At 39.3% G+C, this 27845-nt stretch overlaps 2 protein-coding genes across 8 annotated transcripts in view; one reads left to right on the plus strand and one right to left on the minus strand.

The window, feature by feature from the left end:
* The window catches only part of EIF2AK3 (eukaryotic translation initiation factor 2 alpha kinase 3), a 69838-nt gene extending 48115 nt beyond the window's left edge, over positions 1-21723 (minus strand). The window contains exons 1-2 of one of the 4 annotated variants that reach the window (XM_039331643.1): positions 21256-21723; positions 8525-8654 (exon numbers count right to left, since the gene is read on the minus strand). In XM_039331643.1, the coding sequence (XP_039187577.1) occupies positions 8525-8654; positions 21256-21560 (435 nt within the window). In that variant the 5' untranslated portion in view covers positions 21561-21723. The remainder of the gene's footprint in view (positions 1-8524; positions 8655-21255) is intronic. The other 3 variants (XM_039331642.1, XM_039331644.1, XM_039331645.1) reach the window with 3 other exon arrangements.
* Positions 21724-21880: 157 nt separating this feature from the next.
* The window catches only part of RPIA (ribose 5-phosphate isomerase A), a 28805-nt gene continuing 22840 nt past the window's right edge, over positions 21881-27845 (plus strand). The window contains exons 1-4 of one of the 4 annotated variants that reach the window (XM_039331647.1): positions 22082-22194; positions 23101-23248; positions 23633-23786; positions 24651-24711. In XM_039331647.1, the coding sequence (XP_039187581.1) occupies positions 23730-23786; positions 24651-24711 (118 nt within the window). In that variant the 5' untranslated portion in view covers positions 22082-22194; positions 23101-23248; positions 23633-23729. Of the gene's footprint in view, positions 21931-22081; positions 22195-23100; positions 23249-23390; positions 23543-23632; positions 23787-24650; positions 24712-27845 lie in introns of those variants that run through there. The other 3 variants (XM_039331646.1, XM_039331650.1, XM_039331648.1) reach the window with 3 other exon arrangements.

The following is a 27845-nucleotide window of genomic DNA, read 5'->3' on the forward strand; positions in this document are numbered from 1 at the left end:
ACCCACCGCCCGTGAGATCATGGCTTGGAGCTGGACAGTAAATGAAGGATGTTCGGGGCCCCGAAGACCTGCTGCCATCGGCGTGAAAGATGCTGAAGGGATTGGGGGAGGGACGACTGTAATAACCTCCCCCTGAGACCCACAAGACACTGAGGAAGGTCCTGGCTCAGCAGCTGGAATTGAGTCTTGGACCTCTAATCTCAATTCTCGGTCAAAGAGGGACAGATGGTCCCATTCATATCCCAGCAAGGAACCCTGGTCCAGGGTCTGCTCGGGAGACCAAGCCTGTGTAAAAGGGGAAGGTCGATGCTCCCCTGATGTGGATGCAAGAGGAGGTGAGGGGATAAGCTGCGTCTCTCCTGTCTGCCGCTGGGCTTTGGAGAATTGTCGCTCCAGCACCCTATGTCTGCTATCTGCTTGCTTGTCATCGGCCTTAGAGGTCCGTTTGACCTTGGCCTTGGCTTTTGCAGGTGTATCCAGACTGGATGGCTTGCGTTTTATATTTCCACTGGAGGTGAAAGCCTGTGAAACGGTGTTATCCGCCATATTGAAATAAATAGGAAATAAACAACAGGTGTTCACCAGGAGATCCCTGGATCTGGCCTGTACTGCAGTAGAAGAAAAGACAGGTTTTCACCAGGAGATCCCTGGATCAGTCCTGTTCTGCAGGAGAAGAAAGGGCAGGTTTTCACCAGGAGATCCCTGGATCGGCCCTTGGTCTGCAGGAGAAAGGAAGGCCACGGCCCACCTGGGTGGTACAGGCCTGCACGAGGGTCTGTGAGGTCCGGCCCATCGTTAAGCACGGAGTCACTACGCGGTATATGCCGCACTACGCTCAGGGGCTGTCCTCCCCGTTCAATTTTTCAGGCCCAATGTAATAGAGACAATTTGGCCGAAAAGGTATCAAATATCAATTAAAGATAAGTCTATATATGAATATAGATATATATCTTGTTTATTTTAATTCTGTTTTATTTTAGTTGATTTTTATTTATTTTTTTAATTTATTTTATTTTATTATTTTTTGACCCTCGTGTCTCACTTAGTGACGGCTAGGACAGTAAGTGCCGACCACTATGCAGATAGCGGAAAACAGGCAAGGCAAGCAGCCATCCAATCTGTTGGCACTGGATATTTAAAAGGTACTGGTAAGTCACACAGTCTGGAATATTACCAGATAAAATGGAGTGAGAGACTCAAGGTATTTTCCCTATGTCCACTAGGTAACCTGAGATGGTGCCTATTAAGCAGCTGAAGCACGAGGTAATGAAGATCTAAAGGAATGTAATTAGAACTCCTATTCCCCCCCCCACTTAGGGAGAATCACCAAATAAGTTACTTTGTGACTGAAAAGTCTGTAATTAGGACAAAGCAGTCAATTTAATGTGTGCGATCGGGCAGAGCCCAAAATGGCGGTCGAGACGATCTAATGAGATAAAACAAGCTGAGAGAAAAGATCCTCTCCTGCAAGTAATCTGGTAATAAGCTCTTTTAGTCAAACAGTTCACCTGCTGGTTTTTTTTTTTTGGGGGGGGGGGTAATTTACAGCTAACAACAGTAACAAAGAAGTACTTGAGTAGTGTGAGGATCGAGCCTTCTAGAGGCTCAAAATGGCGCCCGCAGGTTGTTTGAATTGGTAATAAACCTAAGAAGGTGATTTCAGTTTTCAGCTGAAAATTAGTAGTTTAAAGCTTCGCATTCACAGCTAAGATCCTGGGAGGGGGTGGGGGAGGTGGATTGTAATGAGGAGGCAGCAATCTACCATCAGCTGTCTGCCTCTGAAAAACTCATGGAGAAGGGAATTGATTAAGAGAGAAGAAATGGTGCAGCACTGAGCTCAGAGCTGAACCAATCCCCCCCCCCCAAAGAAGGAAAAAAAGGATAGAGAAACCACGAATGGCAATAATTACCTTTCTGAATCTAAATTAGGAGCCAAATTCTCATGTCTCTTCAGGGCTGAGACCAAACGAAAACTGGGGCATGGTCAGACCTTGCAGAGGCATGGCAACTTTGATAGTTTGGTCTGATTGGGCTAGAAGACTAAATCAACCCGTGCTTGGAGTCTACATTCCTCTACATGCTGGAGAAATTCCAGTTTCTGGCTGACTGCTTCAGCCCATAAATAGCCTTGTTTAATTTATATACCATGTTAGGTTTTTCAATTTCATATCCTGGTGCTTGGATTATATAAATTTCTTCCTCTAACTCAGCATTGAGGAATGCAGTTGTGATATCAAAGTGCCAGATTTTATGCTTATATGCCGCTGCCAACGCCAGTGCTAATCTTATACTCTCACTTTTCACAGTTGGCACAATTACTTCATTGTAGTGCACATTCTTTAATTATGAAAAACCTTGTGCCACTAACCTGGCCTTATACTGTATATCATTATTTGGAAATACCTTTTTCTTATATACCCACTTACAACCCACAGCTTTGGTTCCCTGTGGCAAAGTCACTGATTTAAATACTTCATGGTCTCCCATGGATTTCATCTCTTTATCCATGGCCTCCTTCCATCTTTCTTGTTCAGCTTTTGGTAATGCCAACATTTCTTTATAACTTCTTGGCTCATATCACACATTGCAAACCTTTACCTTGCTGGCAGAATACCTGTCAGGCAGAATTCCTTTATTACATCGCTCTGACCTACATGGTATTAACTGCTCCTGTGTCTCAAGTCTTTCTGGTTTCATGTCTTGTTCAGCCTCTCCTCCCTGAACACTGAAATGTTCAATAATCATTTTTTTATCATTAGATGAGTTATTGTCACTAAACAGATCACCGCCATTAAGTGAGACATACCCAGAATTTGCATTAATTCTGTCCCAATTTTGTTCTGCAAAATTAGCAGACCTTGAAATTACAATTCTTTTACTTCCATCGCTAAAGCGATATCCTTTTGACCCTGGCTCATAGCCCACAAACCTGAGCTTTCTTGTCTTTTGCTGTCCCTTTCTTCTGATTGCTTTTGGAATATGTACCCATGCAGTACTTCCAAAAATTCTCAATGTGCCAGTGATGGCTTTCTCCCATATAGAATGGCATATGGAGTATTATTAATGGAGGAACTCCACAGCCTGTTAACTATATAATTGGCAGTCAATATGGCTTCTCCCCAATATGACCTGCTCATACCAGAATCCTCTAATAATGAATCTTTCCTTGTTTGCAAAACACCATTCCTTCTTTCAGCTACACCATTCTCTGCTGCTGTGTAAGGATTTGTACATCTGTGTCTTATCCCCAACCATTGTTGAAATTTAGTTGACATAAATTCAGTACCTCTGTCAGTTTGCAACTGACACACTTGTTGTCTGTAACTTCTTTCTACAAAACTTACCCACTGTTTGAATTGTTGTAGCACCTCTGTCTTTGCTCTAAGCAAGTAGCAAAATGAATCTATAATCTATAATCATCAACAATTACCAGTGCATATTTTGCTCCTCCCAAACTGGCTTGCATAGGTCCCACCAGATCTGCATGGACCAGCTCTAGAACTCTTTTTGTTTGTCTTGTGCTACATTTACTAACTGGGAATGCCTTTGACTTTGATGCTTTGCATACTGCAGTCCAAATATGTTTTGCATCCCTTCAAATTTAGCTGTTCTGCAAAATCTTGCATTTGCTGCAAAACTTTAAAGCTTGCATGGCCAAGTCTTCTATGCAGAAGATGAACACATGAATCATGCTCTGCAACATTCTTAAATATATGGGAACATATATTTTGTCCCTGCAATACATATAGATTATCTTCGTTTATGCCTTCTGCACAAATATTCCCATTCCTTTTGATGAGACACTTCCCATTTACAAAAATGATCTCAAAACCTCGTTTGTCTAAATTAGACACTTAACAAATTATGTTCCATCTCAGGTACACAAGGCACATTGGTAAACTTTGATTCCAAATATGGAATTTTTACATCGCCTCTTCCAATGACTTTTGCTTTCTGGCCATTTGCCAAAGCCACAGCTTCTTGTGCTACTGGAACAAACCTGCAAAATAATTCAGAGTCATTAACAATTGTTTGACTTGCCCCACTATTTATTAGCCACTTGTCTCTGTTGTTGCTATAGCAAACTTTTGCAAAACCAAAATGTTCTTTTTGCAAAGCAGTCCTTTTTCCTTGCACAAATGTCTTTTTCTGCAAATTGTTCCTCTGCAAACAGTTCCTTTGCAGATGGTTGTTTGCTCCACAAATGTAGCAAGTCTTTTCCCGCTGAGCAGCTCTCTGCTTGCAAAATCTCTCCTTTTTGCAATTTGGTCCGGGTCCGATCTGCTTGTTTCTTCTTCTCTGGAGACTTGCAGTCTGGACCCCCTCCTCAGGAATTTCTCCTCCTCGTGGCTGCTTCTAAAATGGCGTTTTTCCTCTTCATTAAGCAAACATGCCTTTAAAGCCTCAAACTTTAAGTCTTGCTCTTCTTTGAATTCAAATATGGTAGAAACTGTGTCCCAGGTTTTATCTAAACTGTTCAACACCAATAAAACCTTCTGGGACTCAGGGAATTTAATCCCACGTTGTTCTAAGTCCAAAAATAAACTTTGCATTTTATTTAAATGCTGTTCCACAGATTCATCTGGTTGCAAACAGATCCTGTAAAGTTTTCTTGACAATTGCACTATATTGCATGCAGAAACATTCACGTGCACAGCTCTCAACTTCAACCAAATCTCCTTTGCAGTCTTTAAATTTGCAACATTTAGAAATTGTTCATCATCTAAATTCAAGATGAGATAAGCCATTGCTCGATCATGACTTTTCTGATCAACTGCTGCAAACACTTGTGGTGGATTTTCTATGATATACCACAGCTCTTTAGCTTTCAGCAAACATTCCATTTTTGCAGCCCATATAATGTAATTCTTCTGGCTCAAACGAGGCACAGAGCTTTCCTTAATTCCATTGCAGCCATTCTGCTAATTCTGCCTTGTTCTTATACTTTCTAAACACAGGCAATTTCTTCCAGCTTTAAATTACAATGCAGTCCTTAGTAAGCTCTGGGCCCATAACCTGTTAGAGAATTTTAATTTCTCTATTGGTGAAAAATAAATCAGAAGCTCTCACAGTTGACTGCATTTAGCTGATTCAAATAACTTTATATTTATATAAAAATATTTACAATACCATTCTTCTTTACAGCAACATAGTTTAATGAAGACTTCTTATAGAGACAGACCAGAGACTAAACCAGAGACAAAACTGAGACTGGAAATCCAGCTCCTAACTCAATACTCTTTTTTGCACAGACTCAGTAACACCTTCTTCACATTGGCTGACTGAGTTACCACATGACTCTTCCTCCTCATGAATATTCCAACATCTTTTGAGTCTGGAGCCAAGATAAATCTGTCTGTCCGGGCTGACACTAAGTCGAGACTGGGAAAGGGGCATCTCAGGAAGAGAGGTGGAGCAAAATTGGCTGACTTAGTCTACAGGCAGAAGACAAGCAGAACCCATTGGTGGATTCTCCACTCGTCATGCTGGAGAATTCCAAGGATAGATAATTATATAACAATTTGTGATTAACATATGTGTATTGGACCATTTCATTTACCTAATGAAAAATTACTAAGGTGGCACAGAAGCAACAATCTGAATGAGATATGAAACATCTAAATAATTCAAACTTGGGAAAGGAATGTTTAAATAATTAATTTAACTTAATTGTTAGGTAAAACAATTTTTTTTAAAAAAGGGTCAGAAGTGTGTAAAAAGATAGATGAAAAATTGATTATCCACTCTTAATACATGCAAGCAATATCCACAAAGGTTCCATCATATATGCATGTTTCCTCACTGAAATTACTGATGTCTTAAGAAATGAATATGCTATAAAATGAGTATCTCTACAGGTAAACCTTAAATTACAATCACTCATCCAGCAGCAGCAGCCAAAGAGGAGGCAGTAGCAAGCTCGGTATAGATTAGACATGATGTATACTGAGGACAAGGAAGAAGACAATGACAACTCCACATAGGAAGTCAAGAAGGAAACTATGTTGGGGACAGTGGTGGCAACAGGTAGATTACAGCAAAATATAGTAGCATCTTCATCTCATTTGTGCTGTGCAGGGTGGCCATAAGGACAGAAATGAAGGGGAGAGATAGGAGAGTGTAGGAAATTGAAGCAGAGGCAGTTTGCAAAAGGCAAGAGGAGTTCAACTTCTTTTTGCTCATTGATCCCTTGAAAGCGTCCACTGTCTTGGAAGAACTGAAGCTCAGGGTTGGGAAAAACCAAGCTGGGAATGGTTTGAACTGGAGTAGAAGGTGTCAAGGGATTGCAATCTTCCTAGCCATAAGCAAAGTCAATGGGAAAGCTGACAATCATAGGAGGTCCTCACCTAATGACAGAATCAGATCTATTTAACAACTGTAATTGGGATTGCCATTGCTAAATCATCTGGCTCTGTGATGTTAACTATTCACTTAATTATTGCTTCACTGATGAAAACTCTATTTCCAATTAGGGTCTAGTCAAGGACTAATTGAAGCAGTTTCTTCCAGAATCACACAACTGCTTTAAAGAAATTACAATCACTCATCCAGCAGCTGTTCAAGATTATAGCATTGTATGAAGAAGATTTATGAGTGGTCTATAAAACCTAGTACCTGGCTCTCATATATTAGAAAGAGCTTCTATCACGTGATTGCAGGTGTGCTGATGTTCCTTTCACAAGCATAGTCAATGGGAAAGTGCAAAGTCAGAAATGGTCAAGCAACTACTACTTTTTCACCCACTTGCCTAGGACTCCGCCTCTTCCTGCTTAATAACTCAAGTGACCTTGGGGTTATGATGGCATCCAAGATTGCATTGCTAATGATGCAGTCACATGATACCATATTTTATCACTGTGCAGTAACAGAAATTCTGATGCCAATTAACTAACACAAAAAAGCCAGATCACCTTACCAGTATTTAAAGTAAATAAAGTATTTAAAGTAAATAAAGAAGGCACCACAGAGGAAGCAAAATGGCAGAAGAGAGAAAATTGAAGAGCTTTAGTTCAAAACAAAATAATCTTATTCTGTTAAGAGTTTATTTCTAAAACTGACTACAGATTATCTTTAAGGATTTTAATTAAAGTTAAGATTATCATTAAAGATTAGGATATCTATGCACATCCTGTTTGTAAGGATTTTTAATCCTTTCACATATTTTTTAACAAAGATTAGTTATCATGGCATTCATCTTGATGTCCAATTAAACACACACACATACACTCATATAGAGTAAAATTATGTTTCCACAATCATTCCAATAAACTGTTTTGAAAGAACTCCAAATTGGTACTATAAATGGTTTCTGAGAATGTTTGTTGTAAAAAATTGGTCATATTTTGAAAGTGAACTATGAATTCTTGAAAATCTAGATTAAGAATTGAAGGAATTATAGTGTTACTCCTGGTTAATGTAAATTAGTGTTAAAGAGCTAATTTATAGTTCTAAAAAAAGTAATTCTAGATTTCATTAACTTGTTCAACTTCAATAAAAAGAAAATTCATCATAATCAATATTAATATAAACTAGGCAATGTGAGTATTTCCGAGTTTGCCAGCAGACCTCCACAAAAATAAGAAATACTTGTATTTCATATAAAAGTAAAAATGGATACTTGTGAATTTAAAAATTTGTTAAAACATATACTTATCTAATAAGCATTTGCAAACTGTCAAGAAAGATAGAGCAGATTAGAGATATTTACAGCAATTACAGCTTGCTTAAGCAGATTAATCCACTGTTTTTATAATTTTCACTTTTTTTCTTATATACCTGATTCCACTAACCTCCAAATGTGGACTCAACAAGGTTTGTAGAAGAAAACTGAAGTCTACTTAAAGTTAGTTGAAGGGCAGAAAATGCAGGAGAGGTTTCAGCAATTCAATTGCTTAGTAGTTTATAATAAATATGATGGAGAAAAGCATTAGACTTTTTGGTGAAAGTGCATTACAGGTATTCCTTGCTTAACAACTACTTTTCAGTGATCATTCAAAGTTATGAACAAGCTGAAAAAATAACTTTACAGCCAATTTACGACATTCAAAACATCACTCAGTGATACAATCGCCATTATGTTCAATACATGTTGTCATGTATCTGACCTCTTTTTTCTCCCCATCCTCCACTTGAAGACAGAAAGATTGGCGAGCAAGGGATTGTAAGGGAATAAATTGTTGCTCTTTCACATATTGAAAGCAATATGATTGTGTACTCTCTTGAAATCTTTTTCATTCCAATCTCTCTGGTCTGTGAGAGGGGGAAGCAAGCAATTTCTGTAGGTAATCTCTCCTATGCCTGATCCTGGTCAAAGGAGGCATTGCTTACAGAAATTGTTTGCTCCCCTTGCACCTCTCATGCATTCCTGCACACTTTATCAGATTTCCAATCAAGAATCTTTAGGAATGAGATCTAAGGTCCCAGCATTCTTGGTAGTTCAACTAGCAGAGTGAAGAAATATTATAGTATAATTAATCCCTCCCTACAAATTCTAAGAAACAGTGATTAAACATACTAATCTTACCTCTGGTTTACTAAGACTAGATGAAACAAGAGAACCTGATCCCACGTCCAGATCCCACTGTTTTCTACCACTGTTTTCTGGATCTAAAGCAGCAATCCGTCCATCCAAAGTACTTATAATTATTAATGATCTGCAAATAAAAAATATGTTCATAAGGGAAAACCAAAAGCCCAAGATATACTAACAATGTAAACAATTTTCAGTTTACTAAACTATATAATTGGTTTTTCCCCAGCTTTATTGCCATTTTCTTAACAACTTCTTCTTTCCCTTAAAAAATAATTAAAAAGAAGCTAAAAAGAAGCAATAATTTCAGTGATATAGCCTACTAAAATCAAGTGGTGCCTAAAAATATTGACAACTATATAAATTAATTTGAGATCATTTTGTAGCTTTAAATGCCTACATGCAATTATGTAAAGCTACAAATTGGATATATACCAATTTTCTTAATAGGCATTTTTTTTCCCTAGCGCTTTTTAGTGCCTTAATCACGTAAAAATATTTAATTTATACAAATTAACACTGGCATTATTCTGAAACCATGTTTTATATTAGTCTGCACTACTCAAAGTTTATTTCCTAGAAAGCAGCTTCCAATGGTTTGGAATTAATGCTAGTTTATTTATTTAGCATTTCATTAATCATACCATAAGAAAATAATTTATTTGGACAATTATAAGACAATCCTAGTCATATTGTTTCCAAGTATAAAATATTCAGAGCAAGAATCAAGATTTGTACATTATTCATAAAATACACCACAATATATGATACAGTGGAGCATTCATAGTTTAATTTCAAATAAATCTGCTGCACTTTCTAACTGACCTTCAAAAATCAGGGTATGTGCAATATGTTAAACCAAACGTTTGGTTGTTGTAAAATGTCATGTTTTTGACATTTTTCTGGCAAAAAAAGTCCATTCAGAAGAATGGGTTGCACTTACAACCTTGTTCAATTAATGACTATGGTGATTCATTTAAGACATCACCACCTAGCAGCCGCCCCACCAGACCTTCCCTTCTTTTTATTCCTCAGCACTGTAAAAAAAGTGAAATCAGGTTTGGTCATGTGGGTGCATTGACTTATGAGGATAGTGGCTTATGACCCGAAATCCAGTCCCAATTGTTGTCATAAAACAATCACTACCTGCAGTGCTTGCTTATGAACCATTTGTTCAGTGACCAAAGTTACAATAGTGCAGAAAAAAGGACTTAGAAGTCCTCACACTTACGATCACTTCAGCATTTCCAGTCCCATGATCAAAATTTGGGCATTTGGTGACCTACCTAGTTATGATAATTGCAGTATCCCAGTCATGTTCTCCTTCCCTGAATGAACTGTCTCCACTTCAACTCCCACCAGTAACCTATTTCCTCTCCCCATCTCTGCCTTTTTTGTGTACAGTTTAGCCAATAGGAAGATACTGCTCTACATCACCACCACCTGGCAGCCACCCCCACTAGATTTTGCCCTCTTTTTACTCCTCAGCACATCTTTCTCTTCCTTTGCATCTGCTTCCCCTTCCTTCCACTGGGCCCACCATCAGTGATGGACCCACTTCTGATTTGTCATCCACCTTCCCAGCAGTTGGGCTCCTGATGAGCCTAACCCACATTAGCAGTCTCAGCTTGCTCTTCCTAGGATCACAAAAAGTACTCCCTGGAGGGGTGGACACCAAAGAGGAGGCAGTAGCAAGCTCGGTATAGGTTAGACATGATGTATACTGAGGACAAGGAAGAAGACAATGATAGCTCCACATAGGAAGTCAAGAAGGAAACTATATTGGGGACAGTGGTGGCAACAGGTAGATTACAGCAAAATATAGTGGCATTTTCATCTCATTTGTGCTGTGCAGGGTGGCCAAAAGGACAGAAATGAAGGGGAGAGATAGGAGAGTGTAGGAAGTTGAAGCAGAGGCAGTTTGCAAAAGGCAAGAGGAGGTCAACTTCTTTTTGCTCATTGATCCCTTGAAAGCGTCCACTGTCTTGGAAGAACTGAAGTTCAGGGTTGGGAAAAACCAAGCTGGGAATGGTTTGAACTGGAGTAGAAGGTGTCAAGGGTTTGCAACCTTCCTAGCCATAAGCAAAGTCAATGGGAAAGCTGACAATCATAGGAGATCCTCACCTAATGACAGAATCAGATCTATTTAACAACTGTAATTGGGATTGCCATTGCTAAGTCATCTGGCTCTGTGATGTTAACTATTCACTTAATTATTGCTTCACTGATGGAAACTCCATTTCCAATTAGGGTCTAGTCAAGGACTAATTGAAGCAGTTTCTTCCAGAATCACACAACTGCTTTAAAGAAATTTTCACTGTAGCTATGCAATCTTTTAAATTAACACAGCTGCTTTAATAATTTAACCTGGGCTACATTCCTGTTTGCACCCATGTATTCCAAAGCATTATTCTCCCAGTAAAATCTGAAGCAGACTTCCGGTTTGCGTCGCGGTGGAACAGGATGCAGGAAGGCAGGCCTCTGCCTTCCATGCCTGATTTTGCCCTGCTGGGGCCCTAAAAAGGACCTAAAATCACCCAAAGAGGAAATGAAGAGGAGGAGTGCCGTCGATCACAGAAAGATGATGGTGTTTTCGTTCAATCCAAGGAAAACCCTCCAAACCGGCAGGGGAAAGACTGGCTACATTCCTTTGGCCGGCCATTAGCTGCTGACAACTGAAGAGGAAAAAAGCATTACTTAATACAGTATGTTTGGAACTGGGTGAGAATATTGATCCTTTCTTTACTATTTTACAACTGAATTTCCTGGGAAAGGCTTCCAAGAAGTGAAAAACTTCCCAATGTAAACAGAAGCGGCGTTTTACTTTTATGGGGACAGAAACATACAATAGTGAAATGGAAGTAACATAAAGCTACAGTTTTGAAAAATTTGAGGTGAGATAACTGTTAAGATTTTCTCTTTGGAAAAAAAACATTGAGGCAAAATATAAGAAATAAATCCTTTGTTTTAAGAGTGGAAAATGGACTTTGAATGACACCTAGTGGTGGATTTGTGTATTGCACTATAGTTTGCTTTGCTTGGTGATTCCTATCCTGGGAGAACAGCTGGCAATAAAGGAAAATATTTTGGCATACATATCATCCTGACCTTGGATTATAAATACCTACTGAGCTTGGACTTAACTTCAAGAAATAGTGGGAGAGAAAGAAAAAGTTGACCTTGGACTATGCCTGGCTGGGAGAGACTTTTGAGCTGTTGAACATTTTGAACACTTCAAATATTGTGGATTACAACCTTGCAGATTGACAATACTTGAGCCAAGGGATTACTATAAAATATTGCTTTCAGAACTGAACCTATACTTTGGAATATATTGGATTATAAAGGATACATATAAAGACCAAAAAACTAATCTCCAGGAAGAAAAAACAAACATCTTTCAGAAAGGAATATATTCTACGCTACAATTAATTCACCAAACAATTGTTGAATGCAAAAAGGATATAAAAAGAAATCATAATGAGACTAAAAACAATTTAGACAATATAAATGAGCAAATCTCCAAATTAAATTTACAACTAAAAAGCTCCCAGATAATGACTATGAAGTATGAACAAACAATCCAGAAATCAGAAGACGAAACAGAGGAAAGGGATTTAGAGATGGAAGAGATAAAAGAACTGCAAGACTTAGCTATAACAACGAAAATGCAAAAATACTTTTACTCCTTCAGTCTGCAAAATATATCTGATAGCAAGGAAGAAGATTTTAAAAAAGGGAATGTAGAGCTGTTAAGGGAAATGTCACAACTTAGGAGACAGGGAGTGCAAGGAGAAATGGAAGGAGAAAGGAACTGGGAGTTGTTTAAGGAATATAAATGTACGGAACTCCCCCCCAAAAAAAATACTCTACCTAAATTGTTTTCCTCATGCCAAGCAATTTTTACAAAAAATAGAAAGAAAATTCCTGGGCAATCTAATTGCCCTGGCTTGGAAAACAACTTGACAAAGAAAGAAAGAGTTCAATTTAAAAAACAGAAGATTTGATCTTCTAGAGGGAGCATTATATGTTTAAATACTTTTTGAATAAGATTAAAAGAATGGAAGACTTTTAGATATAATTAGACTTTTACAATGAAAGACATGATTTAGAATTAAGATATCACTTTTTTCTTTTTCTTTTTTGGATGTTGTTCGTCCATCGATTTCGATGAAGACCTTGACATCTTGTGGGTTATGGGCCATCAACAATGTGTCCGTAGGTGGCTAATAAGATCGATGTTAGCATGGAATGTTCTGCCACATACTGAACAAAGAAATGTAGACACTGTTACTTCAGCATTTGCAGCTCTGGCTTTGTGGAGTGCTCACTTTTCTTGTGCCAAGATTGTCCTTCTGTGTTCATATGTCTGGCAACCCTGGTACACAAAGGTGCGCCATGTCGGTCGATCATGTGCCAGAAGTTCCCAAGAGATGGTGTTAATATCCAGGGACTTAAGAGAGGCTTTCAACGTGTCTTTGTATCACTTCTTTTGTCCCCCGTGCGATCGCTTTCCTTGAGACAGCTCAATTTGATGCCAGTGCCTGGAGCGTGGATGCATCCAGGACGTCTTTTTACGAGTAGGTAGGTGAAAGATGGTATTAGTAATGACCAGATCATGAGCAGCACATGTCTTCAATAGCAACAGGCCACTGCTATTACACGTGCCAATTTCATTTTTACCAATAACGCCATCCCAGGTAGAGTGATCGGACCCCACTCTCGCGTTGAAACCAGCCTATCGGTGCACTTTACAGATGAAAGTAGGGCATCAAGATCTTCATAAAACCTGTCCTTTATTTCATCTGGATTTGTCATTGTGGGTGCATAGGCACTGATCAGTGTGGCTTGTTTTCCACTTAGTAATGGGAGATGCAGTTCATGAGTCAATCATTCACACCCTTAGGAAGACTGGCAAGTTGGAGAACAAGATGGTTCTTAACCACTAAGCCAACTCCAGACTCACGACATTGGTCACTGCTACATCCACACCAAAAGAATGTGTAGCCGCCTCCTGTTTCTGTGAGCAGAACTTCATTGGCTAGATGAGTTTCACACAGGGCCGCAATGTCAATGTTAAACCTTGCAAGCTCTCTGGCTACCAGAGCTGTTCTTCTTTCTGGGCGATCTGCTAATGGATTGTCTTGAAGCGTACGTACATTCCATGTACCAATAATAAGTGGTAACATCTTGTGTTTCGTCTTAAATTTTGTATTTCAACCGCATGAGATGGGATCCCTTCCAACCACGGTAGGCTGGACAGGGTTTGAAAGAAGCAACAATGTTTAGGGCACATTTTCTAGCCCCTTCCTCATACTACGGAGGTGAGCAGTGTGATCCTAAAGAAGGCTGCTCAGTTGCTCAGATAGACGCCGAATCTAGCTGTTGCTTCATCAGCAAGAAGCGACCATTAGACCTGAGCCGCCTGTGTGCAGGTCCATGTCCACAGCTCCCAGTGATTCCACACCTGCTGCTTCTTCACTCGCCTATCGCCACAGGACTTTGAGATTTATCAGAGTTATGGAAAGTCAAGATGTCAAGATTTGCACGTGGATTGGATTTAAGTGAGGGAGAGGTGCGTATAGTCAGTCTCACTCTCTCTTCCCAGATTCCATCTTATTCCAATGGCAGGACAAAAGTCGAGACAATTGGAGATGAGCTGGGTGCAGTGGTTGACCAGGGCATCTTTCGTGTCTTGCCGTGCTCTCAGCATACCACGTCGCTTGCAGAAACTGCTTTCATGACCATTGGTTCTATTTTAATAGATCTCATCCGCTCACTCACAGAGTCTGTCTTCACATGCTTGGGATAGACAAATCCCTTGCTCACCAGGTGTCGAAGACACAATGGCTACTCTCAACCTGGTTTGGCCAGCCTGTCGAAGCTGTTGCCCAGGGTGTGGCCGCTGCGCATGTTACAGCTACTAGGAGCCACAGGTGAGAGCTGAATGTCAGGTGGGGACCAAAGGTGTACGAGCTGCCCTAAAAAGGCACGACATGCCCTACACCAGAGGTACTACCCCTCTCTGAACACCCCATATAGGAATTGGATTTGGGAAATATGAAGGATTGAATTGAATAAAACTTTCAGCTATATAAATGTAATTAATATTGAGAAAACCATAACTGATAAGGGTATTACAAATACTGGTGGGAAATCAAACTTTAACAAAAGCATGAAAAACAGGATATTGATTAATGAATTGACATTATTGATTTATGAATTGATATTATTATTTGTATGATATTAGAAAAATATGATGAAACTGCTGCAAAATGAAGCTGCTCCTTTGGTCGCAGAAGAAGTGGGCCAGCTGGGCGGGGCTGTCGTTGCCAGAGATGAGTGGAAAAGATACCCGCTCCCGAAAATGAGACCTGGTGCCTCATTAGGAGGAAAACAAAAAACAAAAAAGACAACTGGGTCTTATTTTCGGGAAAACACAGTACATACATACACACTGTGTGCACAATTATTTGGCAAGTAAGTATTTGACCATATCATTATTTTCATGCATATTTTCCACCTCCAGGATGTATAAATTTGAATGCTTAGTGGATATAAGCATATCAGGTGATGTGTATTTGTTTAATGAGGGAGGGTGTGGCCTAAGGAGATCAACATCCTGTATCAAGCTGTGAATAATTAGGCACCTTCGTTTTCTCAGGCAAAATAGGCCAAAAAAAGATTTAACTGACTCTGAAAAGTCAAAAATTGTAAAAGGTCTTTCAGATGGATGCAGCACTCTTGAAATTGCTAAGATATTGGAGCGTGATGACAGAACCATCCAATGTTTTGTTGCAAATAGTCAATAGGGTCATAAGAAATGTGTTGAGGAAAAAAGATGCATATTAACTGCCAAAGATTTGAGAAGAATTAAATGTGAAGCTACCAGGAATTCATTATCCTCCAGTACTGTCATATTCCAGAACTGCAACCTACCTGGTGTGCCCAGTACAAGGTGTTCAGTGCTCAGAGACATGGCTAAGGTAAGGGAGGTTGAAATCTTACCACCACTGAACAAGACACATAAGCTGAAATAGCAAGAGTAGGCCAAGAAATATCTGAAGACAGTTTTTTAAAAATATATATATATATATATATGGACTGAGGAGATGGACCAGATGGATGGGCCCATGGCTGGATTAGTAACAGGCACAGAGCTCCACTTTGACTCAGCCAGCAAGGTGGAGATGGGGTACTGATATGGACTGGTATTATTAAAGATGAACTGGATGCATCTTTTCGGGTTGAAGATGGACTCAAAATCAACTCCCAAATCTACTGCCATTTTTTAGAAGACACTTTCTTCAAGCAGTGGTACAGGAAAAAGTCTGCATCTTTCAAGAAGACCATAATTTTTATGCAGGACAATGCTCCATCACATGCATCTAAGTAATCCACTGCATGGCTAGCTAGTAAAGGCCTTAAAGGTGAAAGAATAATGACATGGCCCCCTTTCTCACCTGACCTAAACCCTATTGAGAATTTGTGGGCCCTTCTTAAACTGGAGATTTACAGTGAAGGAAAACAGTACACCTCTTTGAACAGTATCTGGGAGACTGTGGTTGCTGTTGCACAAAACTCTGATCATCAATAGATCAAGAAACTGACAAACTCCATGATGTTATTGAAAAGAAGGATGGCTATATTGGTCACTGATTTTTTTTTTTGAAATATCAGAAATGTTCATTTGTACATTTTGAGCTATTTATTATTCTCACTTTAAGAGATGCAAATAAAATGAGTGAAATGGGCAAACCTTTATTTTTCATTTAGTTGCATAATTCTGCATATTAATAGTTGCCCAATAATTGTGCACACATATTCTTCTAAGAAAGTCAAAGCCTCACTTTTATTTTCTTAAATATTCAGATTTGAGGTTTATTAATATTTTGGATTGACCAAGAGCACTGCAGTTGTCCAATAAGAAAATTAATCCTTCAAAATATGACTTGCCTAATAACTGTGCACAGTGTGTGTGTGTGTGTGTGTATAAAATATATGTATGTATGTATGTATGCATGGGGGGGGGGGAGAGAGAGAGAGAGAGAGAGAGAGAGAGAGAGAGAGAGAGTAAAATCTTTAAACCTGAGACTAAAATAGCACTAACAATATGACAATTTTAGTTAAATGCTATATTTACTAAATTTGACTAGTAATTAAAAGACCAAATAAATATTATAATGAAACTGGTTTTCTTGTTGATTATGTACAATCAAGTTATACTCTTAGCAATTAGTTAGATTTTCTCTTTGCTGATTTATCCCTTTTTTCTTTTAAAACTATAAAAAGATGCTTCCCAAAAAAACCTGTTATAAATTGGCAAATAGTTCTCCAAAAAGACATAATTTGATGCAATATTTCAGTCAGAATGTCACATAATGCATGAGCAGATGACAAACTAAATGCTAAGATAGGCATTTTGAACACTACATGAAGAAAATGAATTTTGAGAATTTGAAAAAAGCAGCCTAACTTCTGAATCATTGTGATGTGAGCTGCCCCATCGTTGGGCAGCATACCAATTTAATAAATTATTTTGGTTCATTACATAGTCAGCCAGGTGTTCAAACTGGATTTGACATTATTGTCCACTTATTGAGTACAGGTAGTCCTTAACTTATCACAATTGAGCCCAAAATTTCTGTTTGCTAAGTGAAACATTTGTTAAGTGAATTTGCCCCATTTTACAACCTTTCTTGACATGTTAAGTGAATCACTGCGATTGTTACATTAGTAACATGGTTGTTACGTGAATCTGGTTCCTTATTTGACTATGCTTGTCAGAAGGTCACAAAAGGTGGTTACATGATGCTGATACACTGTAATCATCATAAATATAAGTCAATTGCCAACTGTCTGGATTTTGATCACATGTCCATGGCATGCTGCAACAGTCATGTGAAAAATGATTGTAAGTCACTTTTTCAGTGCTGTTGTAACTTCAAATAGTCACTAAATAAACTGTTGTAAGTAGAGGACTATCTGTACTTCCCAAGGATTTGGGATAGGCAGATGTGAATGTTTGATGATTTTAAAGGTATCATCACAGGATGTAAGCTGTGAAGCTTTTACAATTGACTGTTGGTGCTTTTATCAATGCCAATGGTGTTCAAGTTGTGGTCCAGTTGTGTTGAGATTGCACACCATGCACTTATTACTACTGGTACTTCCTTTGCTTTCTTTTGCCACAGTTATTTTATTTTTTTGTACTTTGTTATCTTCTCCAATTCATTCTCTTCTTTTCTGGGATATTAGGTGTTATTGTGAGGTGCCCTGTTGTTGGACAGCATACAAGTTTAATAAATTATTATTGTGGATCACAGAATATGTCAAAAGGTGAAGCATTCGAAGAAGAAAACTAAGGAACTGGATTAAACAAAAACAAAACTGGAAAGGTTTTGAAAATATGGCAAGAGAAGAAGAAGTATAAGGATTTATACACATAGTTCTTAATTTACAACCATAACAGAGCCTGGAATTACAATTGTTTTTCTGGCGTTTAAGTGAACAGCACAATTACTGACTGTAGCAATTGTTAACCAAATCCATTATATCCAATGGGCAAATTGCAGTACATAATCATGGGATGCTGCAAATCAGGGTGGATAATAATAGATGATTTTTTTAAAAAATCAGATTTTTAAAAATTTAAATCAGATTTTTTTATTTAAATCAGTCTTTTTTATTTTTATCAGATGAATTTTAATAAAATGCTTTTGGAGTAAAAATCTATCTAAATATAGTTTTCTATTTAAGATACATTAATAATTTAGTTTATTCAGCATGAGATGGAGCTTAGTTATGCAGCACGAGGCTGTATATTTTGCAATATTTACATTTTTGATAAAGTCATTCAGTGAATCCAAGCCTTTGCAAGCTGAGATAACATGCACTGCATTGATGCATTCACACAGTAACCATGAGATAAATCGTAAAACAAAGTTCAGGAATATTCTTTTATCCCATTGTTTTGCAAATCTTTTTTTTTTCCGCCAGAAGTTGGAAGGTCTGAGTGAAATTTTTTTAGTCCCACAAACTCTGTTTCCCTGCAGCAGGAGAGAAACGCACCACAGCTGGGAAGCAAGTTAGTGAAGAAATGCTTTAGGGAAGAGAGGAGCTTGGCGGTGGTGCACCAAACTCTATAGAAGCACAAAGAGAAGCGACAGGAAAAAGGGCTGCCATTTCCAGAATGGAGAAGGAAGATGCGGGGTGATGCATGTGGCAAGCAAAAACTCTTCTCTGCTCTGCATCACTGCGCAGAGCCACTCCCCTCTCCGTTCTCTCCAGTGATGGCAACAGAGGCCTGGCAGAGGGAGTGGGCGGAGGCTTGTGCTGCCAGCCATGGGAGAGTTGGTGGAGTAGGAGGTGGTGGCTGCCACGGGGCAGGTGATCTATGGGGTGAAGTGCAAAAAAAGCGAACAGCGGCAGCGAAGCCTTTCGCCATCATTCTCCCTGGCTCTGAAATGGCAGAGGGGGAACCGGGCCTATCCCACCCATCCTCCATAACATGATAATCTGGCTCAAGAGGGGGGTGAAAGGGAAGGTCGCCGAACAAGGAATGGCCTGGAAGGGGGGTGCTGAAGCGGGTATTGGGTACGTGGGGCAGCTTGACCTCCTCCCCCACTTGCCTTGCCTCGTTGTGGCAGCAGTGGTGCAACATGCGTTCTCCTGCCCCATTGCGGCAGCGAGGTGGGACAGAGTGGGTAGGGTCCTAACTAGGGCTTATTTTGGGGGTAGGGCTTATATTAGGGGAAATACTGTATGTGAAATTAACCTATTAACCTAAAATTGGTTCTGATATCCCTTTTTTACTAACCTGACAGCTTATTATTCTAAATAGGAAACCTTCATTTTGTTTGCAAATAATAATAATAAAAAAGATTCTAACTAACAGCAAGAATGAGTCCTTACATTTAAAGAACACCTATCATTTCAGATCCATCGCGGCAGCGCCTATTAGCGGGCATCTACTCACTTGCTGCCCTCCATATCCCTCACCTTGTTGTGTCACTGCTGCATCACTAGCCTTCCCATTAAAGTGAATGGGACTGTTGGTGAGTCAACAGTGTGTCAGAGATGACAGTTGCTCTTTAAAAATTATGATTTAAAATCAAGCCTTTTTACTAGTGATTAAAATCATGATTTAAATCAACTTGATATAAATCAAATCCATTCTGCTGCAAATGGCTGTAAGCACCTAAAATATGACCATGTGGTACAAATATGTTTGTGTGTGGCTGTTAAAACTTTGGAAATGGGTTATAAATATCTTTGATCCATTGTTATGGTCACTAAGGGACCCAATGTTAAGCAAGGACTATCAGAATGAACATTTTTTTAAGAGTGGTGAATGCAAACACATATTCACAAAATTTTCTAAATATAAAGTATTGCAAATATCAATGTGAGGCAAAAGATCAAGACCTGAGAAAGCATAGTAGTTAAGAGGTAACGATTTACAGTTTTCTGAAATTCTGTCAGAGTAAATTTTTCTAATAGTGTCAACAGAAAGAGGGAATTCCCCAAAGATGGCCGTTTTTAAAAATATGGAAATCAATTAATAGGTTATCTCTAATCACAAAATATTAGGCGTATAATTATATCAAAATATTACTCAGCCCGTGAATTTTGTTACAAATTGTATTTAGGGGGAAAGTCATTTAAACAAAACTTTTGCTCCATGGAATTATATTTTTAAATATTCTCATAAATAAACATTTGGTAACTTAGAAACTTCAATATTTCAGCTTCTATCAGTCCCAGTGAGCATGGCAAATGATAATAGATTTTGAAGCTTGCAGGCAGAGCTGTGAAGTAAAAAAAAAATCTGATACCTCCAGGGAGATTTGATAAAGAATCACTACCAGTTGACTATTCTGAGCTCAGTGAAACAATATTCTGCTTCAATAAGATTATTTACCAAAAACTGTTTCAGTTCTTGCAGATAGCAGCACAAATAAGCATAAAACCCAATTTTAATGTTACTAAATTATCATTTTAATGGTTGTTGCTCCAAAATAATTTTTCACATGATAGTTAAGAATAAATTCCTATTTCAATCCAGAGTCTTGTATAATAGGCACAGATCCTTTCATCTAAATTGGCACTTGGGTGATCAAATGCTTATGGATGGATGGAAATTATAAAATCTCAGAGAACAGGAAATTTAATGCACTGCAAATCACATGCTTGCAATTATTACTCACAGCACATTTCTACCTGCTGGCCTGCATATCCAAAAAAGCTGACCAATAGTAAGAAACACACTTAGTTTGACATATAAGAAAGCAGTTCTTTTGAGTAAAAAGTGAATAATGACTAAAACAGCAAATAAAAATGCATTCAATTCCCATTTTCGCTATAGACAATATACTGCTTACATAATTTGTACCGTATGAAAGAGGAAGAAATAGATATAATGCTCCTATGAGCGCTAAATGATTTAAGGAGCAGCTCAAAAGGCAATTTACTTACTGCAAATTCTGTACTGCGATGCTAATTTTGGACATCGTGCAAAACATTTACATATCTAGAGAAAGACCCTGGTGGTCCGAAAATATTGTTGACAACACCTCCCCACTTCTGAGGCAACACGATTTGAGATTTGGAGAATTATAGATTCCGCATTAGAAAGCAACTGATTGGGAAAGGCGGAATAGAGGGAGCCGCAGAACAAGATACAGCAACCTATAAAAAGACACCACCATTGTTTCCCACCTCACCTGAAACTACCGCTTCGGGTGGGAGCTTCCACTGCTTCTTCCTCCTGTTCTCCGGAGGATGCGGCCTGGGCCACGCCACTGGCTTCATCGTCCTCCACAATCACGTCACCTACTACAGGAAGCGCTGCAGCTGCAGCGCCACCGAGTCCTAATCCGGGCCGGCCATCACCTTCCGAAAACGCCGCCGCTTCCCTCAGGGGGACGCAAAGCGGCAAAAAAATCCAGAAGAGCACCAGGGCGGCGACGTTAGAGCGGGTGGCTGCGGAAGGAGCAGGCCGAACGCTTGGGCCTCGCGGCCCTGGCATGGAGGGGCCCTCCCTCCACTCCCCCAAAAGAGGTCGTTATGGCATAAACTCCTATTTGGCTCCACGCAGCTCCTTTCAATGGCCACCGAGGAAGATTTAATCTTTCCTCAGCAGACAGAGATTTCAAGTACGCACGCGCAAACTGCAACCTAACTTGCTTATAGTTTACCAATCCCACCCCTTGATAGCCACGTAACGGCGCACTTGTACACAACCTAGTTTGCTTGGCTTTGGTAATATGTTTTTGCTATTTTATCTATCCAGACTTTGGAGAGGTTCTATAAAAGAAAAGGGATGAGTACATGATAGGACGCATGTAAACAGAACCAATGAAAATGACGCTTTTTGGCTTTTGCCCACCAATAAAAAGGTTCGTGTCTCCAAGGTTTCCATGATTGGATTAAACAGCAACACTACTTTTGTGATTAACTTCCGCTCTTGATTGGAGAACGTGGAGATAGCTGGTGGAGTGCAGGGATTGGCTGTTCCTCTTTTCCTTTCCCTCTTGATTGGGCAAGGCGGATGCTTCCTACGTGGCCGATTTTGAGTGTTGATGGTATTCTCCAGAGCGGAGGGCTGGGGGAGGGACGCCTTAAAGAAACCGTATCTGTTAAACCGCATGGGGTTACAGAAGGTAAAAATGTCCCTGACATAACATTTAACAGTTCTTTCATTTCTGGCCGGGACGAAATAAGGAATATTCATATATTTCTGTTTATAGAAATTATAATTCTACATAGGAAAGTGGATCTGAGGACAATCAAAGCTGATCTGCACGCACAACGGAACGAGTTGAGAAATTCCCAGAGAATATATTTAAATGCTGATGGTTTCCTGCAATTAAAACTTCGTTCACTGGAAAAGTGGAGAGAACTACACGTTTTTTTAACAGATGCCCTAGTTTTAGTTGCTTTTGGGGTTTATTTGCAAAGGAGTCTTCATATGAGGAACTCAGACCCCTCAATTGCTGCCTACAATGGTTCCACCCAGTGTTAGGACTATGACGCTCTTTCAAATGCCGAGTCTAACGTTTTTTTATAGAGGTGACTGGATTGAATTTGCACCTGTGAAGGACCGAAACATCTTAAGAAGTTAAAAACAACTTTGCTACCTGCGATTTGAATCATAGCAACAGTGATGGCCTTTATCTCTAGTGGTGCATTCCGCTCCCATGGCTAAAAACTTTCTATACGCAGTATTTGATGAATAAACATGAGAGAATTATGCAGTCCTCAAAAAAGAATCAAGAAATAACAGCACCCCGTAATTTGGCCACATGAAATATACATTCGTTTGTAAAAAAATGTTATTTGTTAAGAGTGGCAATGCAATAGATTACTGTAGATCTAATATGAGAAGGGAATACAAATTGATTATGTGCCATCAAGTCGCTGTCGACTTCTAGAGGCCACATAAATTTATATTCTTGTGTATTTAAAAGATTTTTTCATTCCATTTCATTTATGAAAATTCAGTCCCTCCAATTTGAAAGAAAATTCTGTCCATATAGACCATATATATACAATTTTTCTCCTTATAGAAATAATTTCCGATCACAGAAATCGTAACCAAAGAGGTTTAGAAGATCAGATTTGCACGAGATGCAGAGATCTACTCGAACCCCAATTACTGAGGATATTTAATCTTAGAGATGTCAGATGTGTTTGATACTAATATCTGGCAAAAAGGTATTTAAAAAGTACATAAATACATTATTGTGTGAATAAATGATTAACCGTGTAGTAGCTGATCAACTCATTGTGACTAAAATACACCTGCTCCTATTACCAGAAAGATTTTTTAAAAAGTCTTTGCGTTCAAAACAGCTGAATGATGGGATGCAGCAGTCGTTTGGGGAGGAGGGGGGCGCTCAAATCTGTAAACGGTAGTCTAAATCTCACGTGCGCCTATGTAAGCGTTTGTGAGGCATCCTGAATCGTGAAATGTCCCGCTGGTGGTTCGGGGCAATCGCAAGAGCCAAGGTGCAGCAGCCCGAGGCGGAGAGAGAGGCGACGGCCGGGCGGGGTCAGCGTCATGCGGCACAGTACGGAGCTTCTCATTTTTCTCTACAGGACACTGCTGGCGGAAGGAAGAATCGAATCGAGAGTTCTGCGGAAAAAGCGCGGGCTAAACCCTAGGCTGTTGAGCAGCAGCCACGGGAGCAAGAATATGACCGAAGAAGCCAAAAAGCTGGCTGCCTTGGCTGCTATAAACAATCACGTGCAGGTAGGGAGTTAATTTTGCAAGGAAGTACATTCCTTCACTATTGTTTTTGGAATTGTTGCTTTTACCAAATGTTTTAAAAATTATAAAAATCGTATTCTGACATTTATAGACGAATGCAATTAATTTTCTTCATGACAAAAATGCGAGCTGATTTACAGATTTTATGGGTGCCGAAACTGCCACTTGTTCTGAAGTTGGATGAAGATTCTGAATAGATCTGTGGCAAAGGGCTCGTCCTACGCTGTGATCCTCAGGAGTACTTTCGCCATTGGAATTGGATTTGCTTAAATTTGTAGTTCATAGTCATCTGAAACATTTTGACCCATATTATTAGTTAGATGATTCCATTTGTTCTAAAAATGATCCGTAGATTTGTCTGGCGCTGTAATTTGCGTTACTATCCTTGCAAATAAAATACTTTATTTATTTAATTCTGGATACTGGATACTAAGTTACTGATCAAACTCTTCACATGTTGGCTTTTCAGGCAACAAATTTTTAATGCACAAAGCACAGTTATGAAAAGCAGTTGTTTGAAATTGATGTGGTACACACACTATTTAGATATATTAAGTTAACTAGTAGCTAATTACATTTATTAACTATATAGATATTATTTTACTTTAGAGAAATTGGGGTTTGGTGTATATTCTTTTTTTTTTTTGTTTCCTAAATGTTCACAGAAGAAGAATTAGGTTTTTAGCCTGAACTCTTTTGTTTAAATTGACTGTATGAAATATGTTTTTGTCTCATTGAAGCCAGACAATAACTGCTTGAAAGAAGTATGTCATTATGCTGTTCAGTAAAGGTGTGATACAATTTCTGTGTTGATTTACAAAAGCAAATATTTACGCTCCTTTGTAGACTGATCATGTTGTTGGAATTGGAAGTGGATCTACAATTGTTCATGCTGTACAAAAATTAGGTATGTATTACTATTACTCTTTTTTTGCCATATGTATTTATTGTTTTGCAGAGTAAAATAGTTGGAGTACCTGCTTTGAAGGAATTCTTGAAGATGATCCCAGAATAGTAAACTTTCCTTTACAAAGCTTATTTATACTTTATTAAATTGATTTCCATCTTCCATCTAATACTGCAGTGAACAAAAGCCAGACTGATTCTAGAAACATTAAAAATCCTTTTAAGTTATATATCAGTCGAGTCCTACACATGATACAAACTAAAATGAAAAATTCTGGGCTCCACTTGCCATTAATTCTTTTATGTACACAAAAACAAGTCTCCAAATTGTTATAGGTTTTAGAGTATTATACTCTTCAGTTGTATAATACTGTACTTTAAATGTATAGGTATTTCTTGACTTAAAACTGGTTGCTTAGTGAATGAAGTTAATAACTGATCTGAATTATGACCAGATTCAGAGTTCCAATGGATGGATGGATGGATTCCTCCTTTGCAGTTCTCGTGACCAGACTTTGGACACTCATCAACAAAGTTCCATTTACAGCCATTAGCAGTATCCTGTGGTCATGTAACTATTTTATGATATGTTTTGCTGAAATCCAGCATTTCCTGTTTTCAGGAAAACTGCATTTAGACAGCAGTGGCGGTTTAGTAACTACAAAAATAAAAATCATAAAATAGGGTCAATGACATTACTGACCATTTTATAAAGATTATGGCATACAACTGTAATAGGCTGCTATTAACTTATATCGGGTCTTCAAACTTGGCCCTTTTATGACGTTGTGGGTTTTCACGCGCCCAGCAGGTCTCCCATGAGTGTAGAAGAACAGACACGAACACGTGGTTTCCTCGGGATGGGAGCCCCGAACAAAGCCGAAGCATCCCTTTTATTGCGTTATCAGAAGGCGGGTTTATATGTACCTCGTGATTACATCACACCAATCACACTGTCACAACACAGCATATTAGCATATTACACGTGCTACAGCTTTGTTTTGCTCACACCCCTATACAGCTGTTACACCCGGCACCAACAATGCACCAAACACATTCCTTTGCACCGCACGGCACTTCTTGGTATTCTCCCGAACTTTTTGACTTCCGACTTCCTTATACCTTGGCCTACTGCAGTTGATGACTCAGCCTAGCAGGCGAGATAATCCAATAACTCCAACATCTCCTCCTTTTCTGTTTTATTTAAAAATAAGGAGGGAGCGCTTTATACAAAGTCATCCTCAGTGTCGCTTGGCAAGGTGAAGGCCAGTTTGGTTAGCAGGGGTTGCTGAACTGCAGTTATAGGTGTAGTTACTAAATTGACCTGTTGATGGGTGACAGTTCCTGAGGAAAATTTTTTAAACATCATAAACAAAGAGGGCAAACATTGAATACAACAACATATCAAAACTAAAATAACCACAATAGTTATAATAACAGAAACCAATGATCGCAGCCAGGTTCCGTCGGGTAGCCAAGACCATAGGGCATCCCAAATGTTTATTGCGCCAGATCCGTCGGATTGTAACGGATTATGACGAACCATGTCTTCCATATGCTCAATGGTACCTGTGATATTGGCTTTATAATCAGAGATATAAACACAACAATGAGAATGGATTAAGGCACATATTCCTCCTTTCGAGGCAAGGATAATGTCTAAAGCATAACGATTTTGCAGAACAATCTCTCGTATTTCTGCCACTTCCTTGTTTAACAATTTGGAAGTCTGAATGGTAGCGTTGAACATGTGCCTAGTCCAATTATTTAATGCATAGATGTCTCTGTAATTCATGGCTACCCCCAGAGATAGAATAAGAGATCGTGCAACTTGCGTTCCTGTATTGCCGGGTCCTCCCAGGCCATTTTCAAGATCTCTTCGATTGCACAAACGGCCTGAAGGTGGCTGATCTGACACAAAAACTGAGGGAGCAAGAAAGCCCAATGTACAACGGCCGGACCACCGTGGAGGTATACGTTGATATGCCCGCCGGCCACAAAGCATCCAGACATTACTTAATATATTTGTAGTCATGCTGGAGCTTTGCACAGTTTGGCAAACCATGGCTCTTACAAGACTGCAAAGGAAGACTGTGGACGTCGTGTCCGTGTTGCCGGGGTGACATCCTGTTGATAGCGAGCATCCGGTTATTTGATAGGTACACATATATTCAGAAAAATCATCAAGGGATTCAAAAAGAGGAATTTTCTTAGAGTGATGTGGTCTAGTCATGTTGTTTGAAAGTTGAAATGTGACGTCACAATATGGGTATCTGCCTACTAAAGCAGGGTTTTTAACGATGTTCTTATATTCCCAACAAAACGCTGCCTTTTCCTGGATTCTGCTTCCTATTGTGTATACCGTATAATTCACCATAGCATTGGAAAGGGTCCCTCTAGACCAGGGAAATTGTTTCCAACCAGTTGTATTAAAAGGCACCGCATGCATAAAAAGTCCCCCCTCCTCCAAGGTTGGAATATGCATGCACATCCAACACTCAGTCTTGTTCAAAAGACGAGAAATATTCTGCACATCCTTCATAAAAGAGTTGTGGGCCCAGGGTCCATGGTTGTCCGACGTCTTGTTAGGATGGTGGAGATTGAACCAAATAAGGACGAACACAGCGAGCTGGAGTCCAAATGATTTTGCCATGATCATCTACCGCAGCGTAGCCTCTCCCCCAGGTAATAAGCTCTGCAGGACCTTTCCACGTGGGGTCTGGAAGCCGTCAATAGTAAACTGGAGGTCTTGACGTAGGGGGGGGGACTGTTGAAAAATGACGAGAGGCAGCTGTTGATGATGGATCGCCCGTCAGATTTAAAAAATTCACTGTATAAAGACACAAGTTAAGAGTGTTTTGCACTGCTGGGAGGCCAGGGGCGATTTTCCCCTTTTCATTTAAATATCGATTGAGAGCTGTTTTTAATGTTTGATTTGCTCGCTCAACCAAGGCTTGACCTTGGCTATTATATGGAATGCCAAACTTATGAACAATGGACCATTTTGTACAAAATTCTGCAAAAGCAGAGCTAATATAAGCAGGCCCGTTGTCTGTCTTTAATTCTTTGGTGCGTCCCAACGATGCAAATGACCGAATACAGTGATTGATAACATGTTTAGTGGCCTCAACCCTT

This window comes from Crotalus tigris, unplaced genomic scaffold (assembly GCF_016545835.1).
Source record: "Crotalus tigris isolate CLP2741 ecotype Arizona unplaced genomic scaffold, ASM1654583v1 scf7180000024437.13266115, whole genome shotgun sequence".
NCBI lineage: Eukaryota > Metazoa > Chordata > Lepidosauria > Squamata > Viperidae > Crotalus > Crotalus tigris.